General features: G+C 44.2%; 1 protein-coding gene across 1 annotated transcript; it reads right to left on the reverse strand.

Moving 5' to 3' along the window:
* Positions 1-2,556: 2,556 nt before the first annotated feature.
* LOC122920829 (26S proteasome regulatory subunit 6A) lies at positions 2,557-16,632 on the reverse strand. The gene is made up of 12 exons (XM_044270581.1): positions 16,487-16,632; positions 15,720-15,803; positions 10,171-10,296; positions 9,979-10,083; positions 8,667-8,729; positions 6,450-6,587; positions 6,226-6,369; positions 5,998-6,146; positions 4,170-4,266; positions 3,911-4,056; positions 3,647-3,728; positions 2,557-2,767 (listed from the first exon to the last, which is right to left on the reverse strand). Exons 1-12 carry the CDS (start codon positions 16,511-16,513, stop codon positions 2,657-2,659), a joined length of 1,272 nt encoding a protein of 423 aa, XP_044126516.1. The 5' UTR covers positions 16,514-16,632; the 3' UTR covers positions 2,557-2,656.
* Positions 16,633-17,226: the final 594 nt, after the last annotated feature.

Raw genomic sequence — 17,226 nt, forward strand, 5'->3', positions numbered from 1 at the left:
CTTTCAGATTACTTTTCCCCCTATATATGGCATGCTATCTAGACATTTCAGGTAGATACGTTGGCACTGGAAACGCTCAGAGATTATTAATGGGTCGCACTCCAGCTGTCGGGCTGCAGAACAAGAAAACGAGTCTTGTAATCCATGATAAATCCAAGAAAATGACAACTGGCATTACACAGCCAGGTAGAAAGTAATAAGACACGTGTGCCCGCCGGGTGCATGCGAGTTCAGTGTATTCAGATCAGCACAATGCTATTTGCTTTAGACAAAAAGTTGGAGAAATAGACAAATTACTCCGACGTCCTTTTCATAGGAAAAAGCTCTAAATAGACAACATGACCTTTTACATCCTGCCAAATCTCCTGTCCATCCAGCTGTACTCGCTCGGTATGAAGGCTGACATTTCTAAGATGTTCTCCGACATGAAACGCATCTCTTAGCTTTGTTTTCTCTCTGCCTATTCTTATCTGCAGAACTACAGGACCTTATTCACACAGGGAAGTTTTGTTTTTGTTTTTTCAATTTTATTAAAACAAAAAGGAACTATGGTTATGGGCACACTGCACCTTTTGGGTAAAATGGGTTCCCAGTATAGGAGGAAAGTCAGACGACTATCACATGAGATTTTATGGCAAAAAGGCTCCATGGAGGTTCTAGAAAAAACAGTATAGTATAACAGTGGTGCCAAACTATGTATTGTGTGTAAAAAAAAAAAAAAAAAAAAAAAAAAAAAATTAGGGGGGAGAAAAAAGTATAACAAAAAGCATGACTTGTGCTGCATTTGCCATGCAGAGGCAAGAGGACATGGGACAAGAACATTAGAAAATTTGTAAAAAATGTCACTCGGAGCATGCTGCAATTTAAAAATATATATATAAAATACCAGTAAGTATCAAAAAATGTGACTACAAAAAAAGCATCCTTGTACTTCGTTTAATAATTCCCACAGACTTTTCATTTACAAATAAAACTGCACTGCTGGGTTCACGCCGCTTTTGGGGTGGCAGGGTCAACATTTCGTGTGTGCAGTGGGAAATTCTCCCAGATAACATCGTCCTGATCAGAGAACTAGATGAGCAAATTTATTTGTATGAATCGATCCGTTCTTTTAAAGCCTCATGCAGTGGTCCGAGGAACACGGTCCGTGAGATACCATACTGGAATTGCAGGAGCGCATGGCGTCATAGCAACCAATGACGCCATGCGCTCCTGCAATTCCAGTCCGGTATCTCACGGACTGTGTTCCTCGGACCACTGCATGAGGCTTAACAGAGTTCTTGAGCATAGAAGGGCTGTCCCCGTTGCTCAAGAGGCTCCCCCGTGCTCCTTCACCAACAGCGCCAGGAATCTCGCGCCTGCGCTGCTGCTCCACGTAGCGGCTCAACAGCAGAGGCACCTTAGGACTCTGTAAAGGGTACAACCTTTTTAGATTTCACATATGTGCACACCTTAACAAGTGCTGACTATAGAACAATTTCAACAAAAGTCAGAAAATCATTGCATTAAGAGTTTATGCAAGTTCCTTCAAAATCGGTGAAAAGGCAATCGACCATGTTTCATCCCTTGACCCTTTGTTGTCTGCAGTTATAAAGCTATGAAGCAAATCGGTCAGCACCTACAGCATTTGTGCTTTGTACGTTTTTTCACTACATCCAAGTAAAAAGGCACCTTCTAAATCGGCACCTTTGGCATGCTGATGGAAAGGGGGACACTCAAATCATTTAACATATGATCAATTGGACACATTACAGCCAATCTTTAACTCATTTGTATGGGCAGTTTCAGTTGTTGCACTTAGGGACGTGACACACGGATGGCAGTGCACCCTCATGTGGCAACAATATATAGGCCCCTTGCTCTCCAATAGCTTCAAATTAGATTTCCCCGCCAAACCGCTAAAATAAGGGACAGAAGCGTGATAAATGATGGGCACCCTTTTAAGGGTTATCCACATCTTATAAAGTGATGGCATACTGCTAGGAGTGTGGCCTCTGGGACCCTCACTGATCCTGAGAATAAAGGGGCCGCGGGGCGGGTTTATTGTTGTGGTGCTTTTGGCCACCCATCTGTGCAGGGAACTGCAGCTGGCACCATTCACTCGAATGGGGTATTGCTGCAGTTCCCTGCTCAGCAGATGACAGAGAATGGGGAGAGCATTAGATCAGCCTGTGGCCCCTTCATTCTCAGGATGAGTAGGGGAATGGGGCAGAAGTCAGACCTCACTGATAATAAAGTAATGGCAAATCCTATCAATTTATAAGATAGGAAAACCCTTTCGAGAAATGTGGGGAACCAGGTTGCCTGGGTCATGACATGCCTATAAGTCACCGCGTGTGTAAAAGACGACCCCTGCAAAGCAATCACCCAGGGAATCAGTCTGGTGACATTGATAAAACTCACCACAGAAAACCAACCCAATTTTGGGTGTTCAGAACTGGATCAGAAGATGCTTTCATGGTACTATCAAAAGTGAGGAAGTAATGGTAGGAAGACATAAATCAGAACAAGAGCAACCACTTGGTGTGACGCACAGACGTGCACGAGGACGGGTTGTAGATTTAAAGAGATCTGGTTTATTCCTTCCTGTAACACAAAGTAAACAGTCCTGACACAACAGTGGGATTCGCCACTGATTTCCCCATGTTGGGGGGGTCTACGCGTAGTACTGCAAATTGGCCTTTTTCTTAGCTTGGACTTCCAAGATGCCTTCCATGTAATCTTCATGCGTCAGCTCAGTGGCACCTCTGCGCAGAGCAATCATACCCTACAATATGAAGGAAACAAACATGTCAGGTAAAAGTACAGAAGTTACAGTTTCATCCTGCAGACTAGACCTGAGCCAGTCAGTCCATTATCATTTTAAATGGTCCTGGAAAATGCTGCTAATATCACTGACATGTGTATGTAAAAATTTCTGGAGGTTTTCAGAAAAAGAGAGAAAGTAATGATAAAAAGGGGGAAGCATTTTCTCAGACTTCCTGTCCGTGATCCTATTAAATTAACAGGGTTGTTCCATTACAATAACATATCCCCTGTCCACAGGAGAGAGGATAATTGTTTGATCGGTAGGGGGTACGACTGCTGGGGGCCCCTTGTCAATCACAAGAACAAGGGCCCAAACTCCCCAGTTTGAATGGCACAGTGAAAACGCATGCATGCTGCCGTTCCAGTCAACTCTATGGAGCTGCCAGAGAAAGCCGAACACTCGCACTCCGCTATCTCTGGGACCCCATGGAGCAGAATGGCGTGGTGGACACACATGGGATTTCCTTCAAACAGGAGACCACAGCTCCAGTTCTTGTGGCCAGTAGGGCCCCAGTGGTCGGACCCCTAACGATCCAGTGGATAGGGGACAAGTTATTATAATGGGACAACCCCTTTGAGGTCCCTTTCACACGCTTTTTTTTTTATTCTTGTAAAATCCCCAGCATTCGAGCTTTATGACACGTGCTCCATTTAAAAAAATAATACATTTTTTTTTTTTTTAAAAGGTGTTTTATATTTCACTGTAGACTTTCATGTAATACCTGTCCATAGTATTTTTGGGCAACAAAAAATGCCAGGAAAAACCAGGACTTTTTTTATTTTTTATTTTAACGAGACCAATATATGTCCCTCATCTGCCCAGCAAATGTTTACTCACCGCCTCCACACACACAGCTTTACATTGTGCCCCGTTGAAGTCATCAGTACAGCGCGCAAGCTCCTCATAATTGACATCAGGGCTGCAGGAGAAGCACAAAGTTTTAATTAGATTATGAAGTTAAAAATCATTAAACCTATTTCCTGAATGTATGGACCACAGCGCCACCACTAAGCCATCCCAAAAAATTACACAGGGTAAACCCCTTCAAATAATACTTCAACCACTACTGTTCTTTACAACCTCTGAAGTATTAATACTCACCTAACGTTCATCTTGCGGGAATGAATTTGCATGATTCTGGCGCGGGCCTCTTCATTAGGCATTGGGAATTCAATTTTCCTGTCGAGACGCCCCGAACGGAGGAGCGCAGGATCCAAGATATCGACGCGGTTTGTAGCAGCAATTACCTGGACAGGAATATATGGAACAGTTAAAAACCCCGTAGACATAAGTCTGGCTGTAGAGACCTGTACGATAAAAAAAAAAGAAAGGTAAAAAGATACAAGAGGTGGATCTGTACCTTAACTTGGGTGTTGGGTTGAAAACCATCCAACTGATTTAGAAGCTCCAACATAGTTCTCTGCACTTCTCGGTCTCCAGCCTTCTCACTGTCAAACCTACGACACAAAGGGTCAAAAAAGTTACAATAAAGGGGTGCTCCAATTAGGTGAAATTATCCCTATCCACAGCGGCCGGTCGGGCATGCACACAGCTGCTCCATTCATCTCTTTGGGAGTTCTGGAGATACAGTTATCATCTATCCTGTGAATAGGGGATAACTTTACATAAGCAGAATACCTCTTTAAGGCCTCATGCACACAATTGTATTTTTTAACCATGCATTTGTTGTGGACAGCATATTGACATATTCACTCTATGGGGCCATGCACACATCCAAAATGTTTACAGATTCGTGTAGCCGTTCAGCAAATTATAGATTATGACATATTCTTAACCATATTTCAGACAAGAACAGTCCTTTCTATTGATGCACAGGTAAGGTATTCTTACTTAGTTATTTTTGTGAACAGAAATATGGACACTGCTGTGTGCATGATGCCTAACACCTATGTTTTGTAATGTGTTAGGTACAGTGTTGACGGAGTGGCCAAGCAGAGTATATGAGCAGACGCATGGCACAGAATGCTGATTTTATGTAGGGCATCACACTACCTTTTGGCGACTGAACCCAACCATTTAAATCACCTTTTCCTTCAGGGTTCGGTATGACTCGCAAAAACAAGGAAGGAGCTCGGGAGGAGGAACTGAGAGCGGAGGGCCCTTCTAGGCCTCCACAGTCCTCAGCACGGACACGTGCAGACAAAGCTGCTTAGGTCGCTGCCAAGCTGATGCCATTTATTAGAGAAGCTAGCCAAGAAACAGGAGGAGCGGTGATGAATGAAGATTGAGGTGTTACAGGAGATCCTGAGGAGGACCGGATGCTGAACCCCGCTTATCCTAAAACCAAGATAGCCGCCGAAGCCATGGAACAGAGCCCTCTGCAAGATGGTGGAGCTGGTGAGCCATTATCCCTTCCTGTGGGGACTGATCTTACTTCTAACGCCTCAATCCTATATAATCTTACACTGAAAGATGTGTTTGCAGTGGTAAACCAGTGCAATTCTGCTCCTTGCTCTTTGAAATGCTTATGGGGAGTCTCAAACAAGATGTCAGTATCATCAGACATCTTACAAAAGGTCTCTGAGCGCATGACTGAGGTAGAGGGGAGAGTGAGCACCTTAGAGGACTTTGTTCCCCCCTATGAAAAGTTATAGAGTTGACACATTTGTGACAGATAAACAGGGTCCATTCACAGCAGTCCTAGTCTATATCCCCTACTAGGTTATATGGGCGTCAGAGCCTCCTGGACCACCCCCCATGGTTGGGGGAGATGGCCCCACAAATCAACATGTCCTGGATGCACTACCTCTTGTTCATGTTTTCTATGTGTCCGCATTGCTGAGAAAAATTATGTTTTAATATATGCAAATGAACCTCTAGGAGCAACGGGGGCGTTGCCGTTACTCTAAGAGGCTCTGCTCCTTCTGCAAGGGCAGTGCCCTCTCTGAAATTGCTGCGCTCCCTTCACTTTGATTGAAAGAGCCAGGTATTATGATGTTTTCACGGCCTGGCCCTGTCAATGAAAGTGCAGAGGGCGCGGCAGTTGCAGATAGAGCTGAGCCTCTAGGTGTAATGGCAATGCCCCCGTTGCTCTAAGAGGCTCATTTTTAGCAGCAATGCGGACACATATGAACATGGGACCAACACCGATGCCTTCAGCTGCCAAGTGCACATGTAACAGGTCAGAGTGTCATAGGTACAAATCACTGCTAAATGGTAATACTAACCTTTTTGTTCCAATGGCATCCAGCTCATCAATAAAAATGATAGACGGAGCTTTCTCCTTGGCCAGGGCAAAGGCGTCTCGGACAAGCTTGGCTCCATCTCCGATAAACATTTGAACTAACTGAGGACCAGCGAGTTTCAAGAAAGTGGCCTGAAAGAAGACAACAAATGTCAATGACTACCTGCTTCCATCATCGGGTTTCTCCTGATCATGTTCAGTCACTACCTACCTTAGTCTGTGCGGCACATGCTCTCGCTAGGAGGGTCTTTCCTGTCCCAGGGGGCCCATACATGAGCACACCTTTAGGGGGCTGGATTCCCAAGTTCTCAAACTTCTCCTTGTGGTTCATGGGTAGAACGATGGCCTCTACCAGCTATGTTAGAAATGTTTAATGATCAGTATGGTGTACGCCTAACCAGAAGCATCAGTACAGAGAAGCACTTGGACCCTCACCTCTTGAATCTGCTTATCTAGACCGCCAATATCACTGTATTGCTCAGTCGGCCTTTCATCCACCTCCATAGCCTTAACTCGAGAGTCATATTCTGTTGGCAATGTCTCCAGGATGAGATAGGAATCCTTATTCACCCCCTGAAAGGATATTAAAAAAATAAAAATAAAAATAATAATAATAAATAAATAAATAAATAAATAAATAAAAATGTTGTGGCTGAACAGTACTTTCACACTAGCGGTAAAGTTTTCCGGTACTGAGTTCCGTCATAGGGGCCAACGCATTCTGAATGGAAAACATTATATTCAGTATGCATCAGGATGTCTTCCATTCTGTCCCTTTTACGGTATTTGCTCCGCCCAAAATTCCAGAACACTTGCCGGAATGCCGGATCCGGTTTTCCGGTCTGCGCAGACCTTTAAAAGTGTGAAAAAAATAAATACCGGATCCGTTTTTCTGGGTGACACCGGAGAGACGGATCCGGTATTTCAATGCATTTGTCAGACGGATCCGCAAGGTACCCGTTTGCATACGGATATCCGGATCAGGCAGGCAGTTCCTGCTGTAGCCAGTTATCACATAGTCAGATATAGGATGGTGAGAAAGGGGAGAATGACATTTTTTCATGGTATCCAAGCAGAGGAGGAAATCAAAGGAGAAATTGTTGCAGTTTTGCTTATTTTCTATGTTTCCTGTTCCTTCAAGGCCTAGTATGGGTCCACAATTCCTTTTATAGACGCATGTGGCTAATTTGATAAAGGGATTGGGGCCGAAGCAATTAAAATTTCTATCCACAATGATAAATGAAGATATTAAAACCATCTCACTACAATTTGGTGAACTGCGTTACTCAACAAATACGTATTTCGCAGAAGACTTTCTCCTCAAGATAATGCAAAGAGGTATCGCCCAAGAAAGAGAACCATCTCGCCAGCGCCACCTATTGACAGTGGCTCCCTATGAGTCAAGTTTGGACTTTTCAACAAGCCTTGGGGTTTGACAAGGGAATATACCCAAGCCAGATATCTATCTGAAGACAGCTGTTTAGGAGTGCGTTTTGGGGAGATACCTCTTTGCATATTCGTTTCCCATGAAGCATTGCCAATAAGTCTCCATACCATGGAGCACTTCCAGTGAGTCTCCACACCAGACTCTCTCTCTCTTTAAGGAGATTCAGCACCTTGCCTGATCCTCAAGATAATAAAAGGCCTTAGAGTGATATTAACCCTTAGGATACCGGAGGTTTTTTCGTCTTCATTTTTCTTCCCCATAACTTTTTTATTTTTCCGTTCACATAGCTGTATGAGGGCGTATTTTTGGTGGGACAAATTGCACTTTCTAATGCCACCATTTAATATGGTGATGTCACCGGCACTGATGGGCGGGCTTTAGCGATTCCCAAGCCAGTAAAACAGCTAGGGCAGCGCTAAAGCACGCCCATCAGAGCCGGTGATGTCACCGAACACACTGCCGGGTGGAAGCCTCCGCCCGGCAGTGTGTTATTGTAAACAAAAGAGCGCGTGCCCTGCGTGATCTAGCACAGGGCAAGGGAGCGCATCAGAGCATGAGATGCTCCGATTCTAACATCAGGGGGGCTGCCTGGGTGAAAATATGGGTATGTCCGGGTTCAGAGCTGAACCCGGAAAACCCTTTCATTGTTCAGAATTGCTCATTTCTTATGTTGGCCTGCCACCTGCTGGCCAAACTAAGAATTGCAGCTTCAATGGGTCTCTTCAGCCAGACCCAGGGCATTGAAATCAATTACTGGCATCCTCATTGGCCGCAGAGGATGCCGGTAAGAAGCCTGGAAGAGTGAGCTTCCGGGGTTTTCACCCTTTAGATGCTGTGATCTCACTTGATCACGGCATCTAAACACTTTAATGACCGCGGTCGGCATTATTGGCGGTCACGGTTATTAGCTGCGGGTCTCTGCTGTTTGAAACAGCAGAGACCCGCCAGCCATTGCGCCCGCTGCATGCGTGAGCGGGCGCCATGTTTGCACTTCGCTCCAGCGCCGTACATGTACAGCGCTGGTAGCGAAGGGGTTAAAGGTGTGCAATATTTACCTTCAAGTTCATTCAGCTTTACTACATACTATAACATATAAGCCTCGAATACTGCCTTCAATTACATAGATTCTTGTCATGTGGAATTCCCAGTGAGGATTCACTACACATTTACACTTGTCGTCCCATTAACAGAAATACTGGACTTACCACAAGATCTCCAGGTTTTAGCTTTTCGGCATCAACCAAACCAATCACTGGCAAGAAGTACGTCTGATGAAAGCGAGAAAAACAGGGTGAAGATCACATTCAGACCTGCTGAACTAAACTACATCTCACCCCACACAGATGTAGTGGTAATGAGCTTGTTACTGGCACCATACGCTGTTCCATCCGGTATCTATGGTTTTTCATAAGACGTCAGGTAACACTAGGAGTTATTGCAACTCAGCAATTTATAGTGGGGCGCTTAAGAAACAGATGACCGCCTGCTTCATCTCCACATGGTTGTACTGTGTTAGGCCTCATGCTAACGACCGGATGCAAACTGCGGATCCACTAAATACAGATACCGGCCGCGTGCACAAATGTTCCGAATAGACCTGCCTATACTTGTCCACAAAACGGAAAAGAATAGGACATGGTTCTATAATTTACGGAACGGCTACTTGGATGTGGACAGTCACAGCACACAGACGACATCCGTTTGCTGTCCGCATTTTTTAGGCTTTTAAACATTTTTACAAGCTTTTGCTGTTCATTTTTTTTCAGACCTAACATCTACCAGTGGCGTTTTTTTGGGATCCACAACAAAACATGGTGGTAAAAAAATAAATTTAAAAAATGCAGTGTGAAACCAGCCTAAAGGGGAACTCCCACAACACTATGTAATGGTACATATGCCATAACGTACTGATCTGCAGGGGCCCACCTGCCGGGACTCCCACCACTCAAAGTGAAGAAGTAGCAGTGCTGGGTTAACACTGCTGCTCCTTCATAAATTTTCTGAGCACAGTGCTCTGCCAGTCATCCGCAGCCAATCGCTGGCCGATGCGGTGACCTGCTCCCCTTGCATCACAGGTTGGCCACTCTGGGAGGTCTGTTACAGTCTTGGATAATCCCTTTAAGGATTACGTGCAGAAAATAATGTACAATAATACAGTAGCAGGAAAATGTATGAGATTAGACCAATCTCAGGTACACTTTGCTTTTTTTTTTTTTTCTCCTGTTCAGATTTTTAAGTCTAAAGAATGTCAATTGTCACGTTCTTTTTGGGCAGATTTCACCCTTTTCAATGGAAGGGTGAGACCTGCGGAAAATCTGCAATAATGTATTGCGGTTATGGGTGCAGTGTTTGTGTGAAATTCAGTGAAGTAGCCGAATCGACTGTTTTATAACTTCGCTCATCACTAATTATTGGTGTTGGTCTTGATAAATATGGCAGTAATTGTTCCCAATGCAATTGCTAACCGCACCACAAATACACAGATCTGTGGGGGGCGTCTGCACTGTATGTCATTACCTGTCGGGTAGAGGTTTTTATTACTGCACACTTTCCCTTTCTCTGTGAATCAAGATCAATGTTGGCGCCATCTTCCTCCTGGTCATTAGGATCAACATCCAGCAGCTGAGAAGACAAGAATGATCAGATTTACAGATAACCAGTACACTATAGCTGACTGAACTGGGATTACTGGGTCGGAGCACATCGCACCTCAATGACATTGGACACCAGATAAGGAAGTGTCTTGTTCACTTTGATTTTCTCACTGTTTTCTTTGATTTTGTCTTTCATGGCTTGTAACTCGTGTGTCACACGCAGGACTTCGCTCTTCATGATCTGAAACAACACATGGATGTTATTATCCCGCCACACTCCGTTCTACTTTTCTTCTTATTACTAATCCCTTCTGCTAACCACTATGTGACCACTGCATCCTTGTCTGGGAGCCCACGTGGCTCCACACTGTTGTATACTGTACTACACAATACAGAGTATCAGGGCAGCAGTTTGTACAGGTCCTTCTCAAAAAATTAGCATATTGTGATAAAGTTCATTATTTTCTGTAATGTACTGATAAACATTAGACTTTCATATATTTTAGATTCATTACACACAACTGAAGTAGTTCAAGCCTTTTTTTGTTTTAATATTGATGATTTTGGCATACAGCTCATGAAAACCCAAATTTCCTATCTAAAAAAATTAGCATATCATGAAAAGGTTCTCTAAACGAGCTATTAACCGAATCATCTGAATCAACTAATTAACTCTAAACACCTGCAAAAGATTCCTGAGGCTTTTAAAAACTCCCAGCCTGGTTCATTACTCAAAACCGCAATCATGGGTAAGACTGCCGACCTGACTGCTGTCCAGAAGGCCATCATTGACACCCTCAAGCAAGAGGGTAAGACACAGAAAGAAATTTCTGAACGAATAGGCTGTTCCCAGAGTGCTGTATCAAGGCACCTCAGTGGGAAGTCTGTGGGAAGGAAAAAGTGTGGCAGAAAACGCTGCACAACGAGAAGAGGTGACCGGGCCCTGAGGAAGATTGTGGAGAAGGACCGATTCCAGACCTTGGGGGACCTGCGGAAGCAGTGGACTGAGTCTGGAGTAGAAACATCCAGAGCCCCCGTGTACAGGCGTGTGCAGGAAATGGGCTACAGGTGCCGCATTCCCCAGAAACAGCGGCAGAAGCGCCTGACCTGGGCTACAGAGAAGCAGCACTGGACTGTTGCATGTCATTCGGAAATCAAGGTGCCAGAGTCTGGAGGAAGACTGGGGAGAGAGAAATGCCAAAATGCCTGAAGTCCAGTGTCAAGTCCCCACAGTCAGTGATGGTCTGGGGTGCCATGTCAGCTGCTGGTGTTGGTCCACTGTGTTTTATCAAGGGCAGGGGCAATGCAGCCGCTATCAGGAGATTTTGGAGCACTTCATGCTTCCATCTGCTGAAAAGCTTTATGGAGATGAAGATTTCATTTTTCAGCACGACCTGGCACCTGCTCACAGTGCCAAAACCACTGGTAAATGGTTTACTGACCATGGTATTACTGTGCTCAATTGGCCTGCCAACTCTCCTGACCTGAACCCCATAGAGAATCTGTGGGATATTGGGAAGAGAAAGTTGAGAGACGCAAGACCCAACACTCTGGATGAGCTTAAGGCCGCTATCGAAGCCTCCTGGGCCTCCATAACACCTCAGCAGTGCCACAGGCTGATGGCCTCCATGCCACGCCGCATTGAAGCATCCTGGGCCTCCATAACACCTCAGCAGTGCCACAGGCTGATTGCCTCCATGCCACGCCGCATTGAAGCAGTCATTTCTGCAAAAGGATTCCCGACCAAGTATTGAGTGCAGAACTGAACATAATTATTTGAAGGTTAACTTTTTTTGTATTAAAAACACTTTTCTTTTATCGGTCGGATGAAATATGCTAATTTTTAGAGATAGGAAATTTGGGTTTTCATGAGCTGTATGCCAAAATCATCAATATTAAAACAATAAAAGGCTTGAACTACTTCAGTTGTGTGTAATGAATCTAAAATATATGAAAGTCTAATGTTTATCAGTACATTACAGAAAATAATGAACTTTATCACAATATGCTAATTTTTTGAGAAGGACCTGTATATGCCACATGTACCGTACATATATACACTCACTGACAAAGAAAGTAGGAGTTGTTGGAATGGAATGAAGCTTTCTTTGTGTATGTAATAAATCATATATCTAAGTGATTACAATATTATAATGAAAGAATAGGATTATTGGGGAAGACTGTACAGTGGAAAGGGGTTCTAGGAATCTGTTGGCCGCCTCTAGCCGGTATACTCCACACGTACCATACCTATATATTACACTGTATACTCCACACGTACCATACCTATATATTACACTGTATACTCCACACGTACCATACCTATATATTACACTGTATACTCCACACGTACCATACCTATATATATTACACTCTGTATACTCCACACGTACCATACCTATATATTACACTAGAGAAAAAAAGGATTGGTAGGTCCAGCTTGTATTCGTGGTAATCCAAAGCTTTATTCAATATTCAGTAAAATCCAGGTACAGGAATGCAGGTCTACATGTTTCAGGCACAATAAAATTCTAGCCCTTACTCATGACATGCTCAAACCCCAGATTTTTACATATATATTACACTGTATACTCCACACGTACCATACCTATATATCACACTGTATACACCACACGTACCATACCCATATATTACACTGTATACTCCACACGTACCATACCCATATATTACACTGTATACTCCACACGTACCATACCCATATATCACACTGTATACTCCACACGTACCATACCCATATATCACACTGTATACACCACACGTACCATACCCATATATCACACTGTATACACCACACGTACCATACCCATATATCACACTGTATACTCCACACGTACCATACCCATATATCACACTGTATACACCACACGTACCATACCCATATATCACACTGTATACACCACACGTACCATACCCATATATCACACTGTATACACCACACGTACCATACCCATATATCACTGTATACTCCACACGTACCATACCCATATATCACACTGTATACTCCACACGTACCATACCCATATATCACACTGTATACACCACACGTACCATACCCATATATCACACTGTATACTCCACACGTACCATACCCATATATCACACTGTATACTCCACACGTACCATACCCATATATCACACTGTATACACCACACGTACCATACCCATATATCACACTGTATACTCCACACGTACCATACCCATATATCACATTGTATACTCCACACGTACCATACCCATATATCACATTGTATACTCCACACGTACCATACCCATATATCACATTGTATACTCCACACGTACCATACCCATATATCACATTGTATACTCCACACGTACCATACCCATATATCACATTGTATACTCCACACGTACCATACCCATATATCACACTGTATACTCCACACGTACCATACCCATATATCACACTGTATACTCCACACGTACCATACCCATATATCACACTGTATACTCCACACGTACCATACCCATATATCACACTGTATACTCCACACGTACCATACCCATATATCACACTGTATACTCCACACGTACCATACCCATATATCACACTGTATACTCCACACGTACCATACCCATATATCACACTGTATACTCCACACGTACCATACCCATATATCACACTGTATACTCCACACGTACCATACCCATATATTACACTGTATACTCCACACATACCCATATATTACACTGTATACACCACACGTACCATACCCATATATTACACTGTATACACCACACATACCATACCCATATATTACACTGTATACACCACACGTACCATACCTATATATTACACTGTATACACCACACGTACCATACCTATATATTACACCGTATACTCCACACGTACCATACCTATATATCACACTGAATACTCCACACGTACCATACCTATATATCACACTGTATACTCCACACGTACCATACCTATATATCACACTGTATACTCCACACGTACCATACCTATATATTACACTGTATACTCCACACGTACCATACCTATATATCATGGGGTAGCGCCATCCTGGTTGGTACAGCACACTGTCATCATTAGGTAGGTCTCTGCCTTTTATTCTTATTGGCATTAGGTAAAGTTGACCTCTTATACCTGGTGATCACTGTGAATTTACTCTAGTCTATGCACTTAAGCATATGTTTGTGGTTTTTAATATCTTAGCCATGTAGTCAACGTTTTTGAGACTCATCCTGTATATTGTTTATATGCATAATTTATTGTATATTTAAATGTTCGGTAATTACATTACATTTGGATACGCTTGTTACCCCTTTTTACACGTGTGCAGCGCCAGGATGGCGTTTTTTTCTGTCACTCATTTTTAACGGCTTATTATATATATTTTAATCATGTTACAATAAAAATTACATCTGTTTTATAACGGTACTGTGTGAGCTCCATTTTCTGTTTACTTGTTATACTCAGGAGCTGGTACCGAGTCATTTGTACAGGTGGCCCATGGTTTTGTTGGGTGGGCACTTACCCCCACTCTCACCATTGGGTCATCTTTGGTCTTTTTTCTATATACTACACTCTGTCTACGCCACAGGTACCATACCCATATACTACACTCTGTCTACGCCACAGGTACCATACCCATATACTACACTCTGTCTACGCCACAGGTACCATACCCATATACTACACTCTGTCTACGCCACAGGTACCATACCCATATACTACACTCTGTCTACGCCACAGGTACCATACCCATATACTACACTCTGTCTACGCCACAGGTACCATACCCATATACTACACTCTGTCTACGCCACAGGTACCATACCCATATACTACACTCTGTCTACGCCACAGGTACCATACCCATATACTACACTCTGTCTACGCCACAGGTACCATACCCATATACTACACTCTGTCTACGCCACAGGTACCATACCCATATACTACACTCTGTCTACGCCACAGGTACCATACCCATATACTACACTCTGTCTACGCCACAGGTACCATACCCATATACTACACTCTGTCTACGCCACAGGTACCATACCCATATACTACACTCTGTCTACGCCACAGGTACCATACCCATATACTACACTCTGTCTACGCCACAGGTACCATACCCATATACTACACTCTGTCTACGCCACAGGTACCATACCCATATACTACACTCTGTCTACGCCACACGTACCATACCCATATACTACACTCTGTCTACGCCACACGTACCATACCCATATACTACACTCTGTCTACGCCACACGTACCATACCCATATACTACACTCTGTCTACGCCACACGTACCATACCCATATACTACACTCTGTCTACGCCACACGTACCATACCCATATACTACACTCTGTCTACGCCACACGTACCATACCCATATACTACACTCTGTCTACGCCACACGTACCATACCCATATACTACACTCTGTCTACGCCACACGTACCATACCCATATACTACACTCTGTCTACGCCACACGTACCATACCCATATACTACACTCTGTCTACGCCACACGTACCATACCCATATACTACACTCTGTCTACGCCACACGTACCATACCCATATACTACACTGTATATTCCACACATATATATTACGGTACACAGGAGCAGGACTCACCTTGATCTCGCTGTCCAGGAGTCGGGTCCTCTGGATAATCTCTTCTGTTGACATCTTGAGGACTTCTTGTCCCACCCCATCCTGCTGCAATGTTACAGACAGAGTTAAACCAGCAAAGCCGTATCCCCTACCGAACGCATTTAGCTTCTACAAAGGCCCGAGGAGGCATGTCATGCAATATAATGAGGGAAATCAGTTTGCTGATGCTCATATTCCTTGTTTCAATCTCCCATAATTTCTAATATATCTGCTTGCTGTGGGTAAATGGAAACATACTGGCTTACACCTACAGGTGCAGGGATCGTTACAGTGAACCAGAACACCCAGTACCCTCACCTGCAGTACTGTTAGATGAGCAGGACATCATCGTCATCATCCTTTTGCAATGTTTCTATTCACTGACAGCAAGCAGAGATCTACAATTCCTTTATAGCGAGACAACGTCTTATGAGAGGAAATCTGACTGCTTAGGAGATTGGGGGTTGTTGTTATACCCACAGCATCCTCTCCAAACAAAATACTGGAAAATCCCTTGAAACCCCATAGGCAGCCTGAGACCAATCACTAACTGAAGAACTACAAGTCCCAGCATGACCTGTCAATCCATGCTGCTGTGTCTAGAGCAGTATGACTGCTGGCTGCCCAGGACTAGCACACACTGGTCTGATGGCTGCCCCCTCTGAGGACCCGCTACTGCACTCCTGACCTGGACCGAAGGTTACGGCAGCCATGGCGGCTCTTCTCTGTCCTCTATCCTCCCCTCTTACCTCGGTTTCATCCCATACAGACGCCATGTTTACTTCCTTTCACAGGCCGGGTGAGTTCGCACTATCACCGCCGGAAGTGGAGGGACAGACAGCGCCGAGCACCCGACTTCCGGTGCAGCTTGCAACATCCTCCCCGCCGCACTGTAGTAGTGAGAGGCGCCGGAAGTCACGTGACCGGGAAGAAACTTGCTGACTGTTATCTATGGTGTCGCCATTTTGGATAATGGCAAAGGGACCAGGTGGTGAGAGGACATGACCGTAGCTTCAGTGGTGTGAATAATGGCACTTGGTCAGCTAGGGCAACAACTTGGAGCCAGCCAGAGTGAAAGCAGAGGACTCCCAGAAGCATTGACTCCATATGTGATTGCAGAGCAGAGACTCTTAGGGAAATATTGGTAGTCTAATGGGCCGGTAAAAATGTCAGTGCCCCCCAGAATTAATAAGCCCCATTAGCTCCCCCCAGTAATATTAATGCCCCCATTAGTGCCCCCCAGTAATAGTAATGTCCCCATTAGTGCCCCCAGTAATAGTAATGCCCTCATTAGTGCCCCCCTAGTAATATTAATGCCCCCATTAGTGCCCCCCAGTAATAGCAGTGCCCTCCAGTAATAGTAATGCCCCCAGAATTAATACTACCCCGATTAACGCTCCCCAGAATTAATAATGCCCCGATTAGTGCCCCCCAGTAATTAATAATGTCGCCATTAGCGCCCCCAGTAATATTAATGCCCCCATTAGTG

Source organism: Bufo gargarizans, chromosome 10, assembly GCF_014858855.1.
Source record: "Bufo gargarizans isolate SCDJY-AF-19 chromosome 10, ASM1485885v1, whole genome shotgun sequence".
NCBI lineage: Eukaryota > Metazoa > Chordata > Amphibia > Anura > Bufonidae > Bufo > Bufo gargarizans.

Coding starts and splice junctions, on each gene's coding strand:
- LOC122920829 (XM_044270581.1), bottom strand. CDS start 16,513: ATGGCGTCTGTATGGGATGAAACCGAG. Junction 10,297..15,719: donor TCCTGGACAGCGAGATCAAG/GTGAGTCCTGCT, acceptor GTGTTGTTTCAG/ATCATGAAGAGCGAAGTCCT. Junction 6,370..6,449: donor TAGATAAGCAGATTCAAGAG/GTGAGGGTCCAA, acceptor TTTCTAACATAG/CTGGTAGAGGCCATCGTTCT.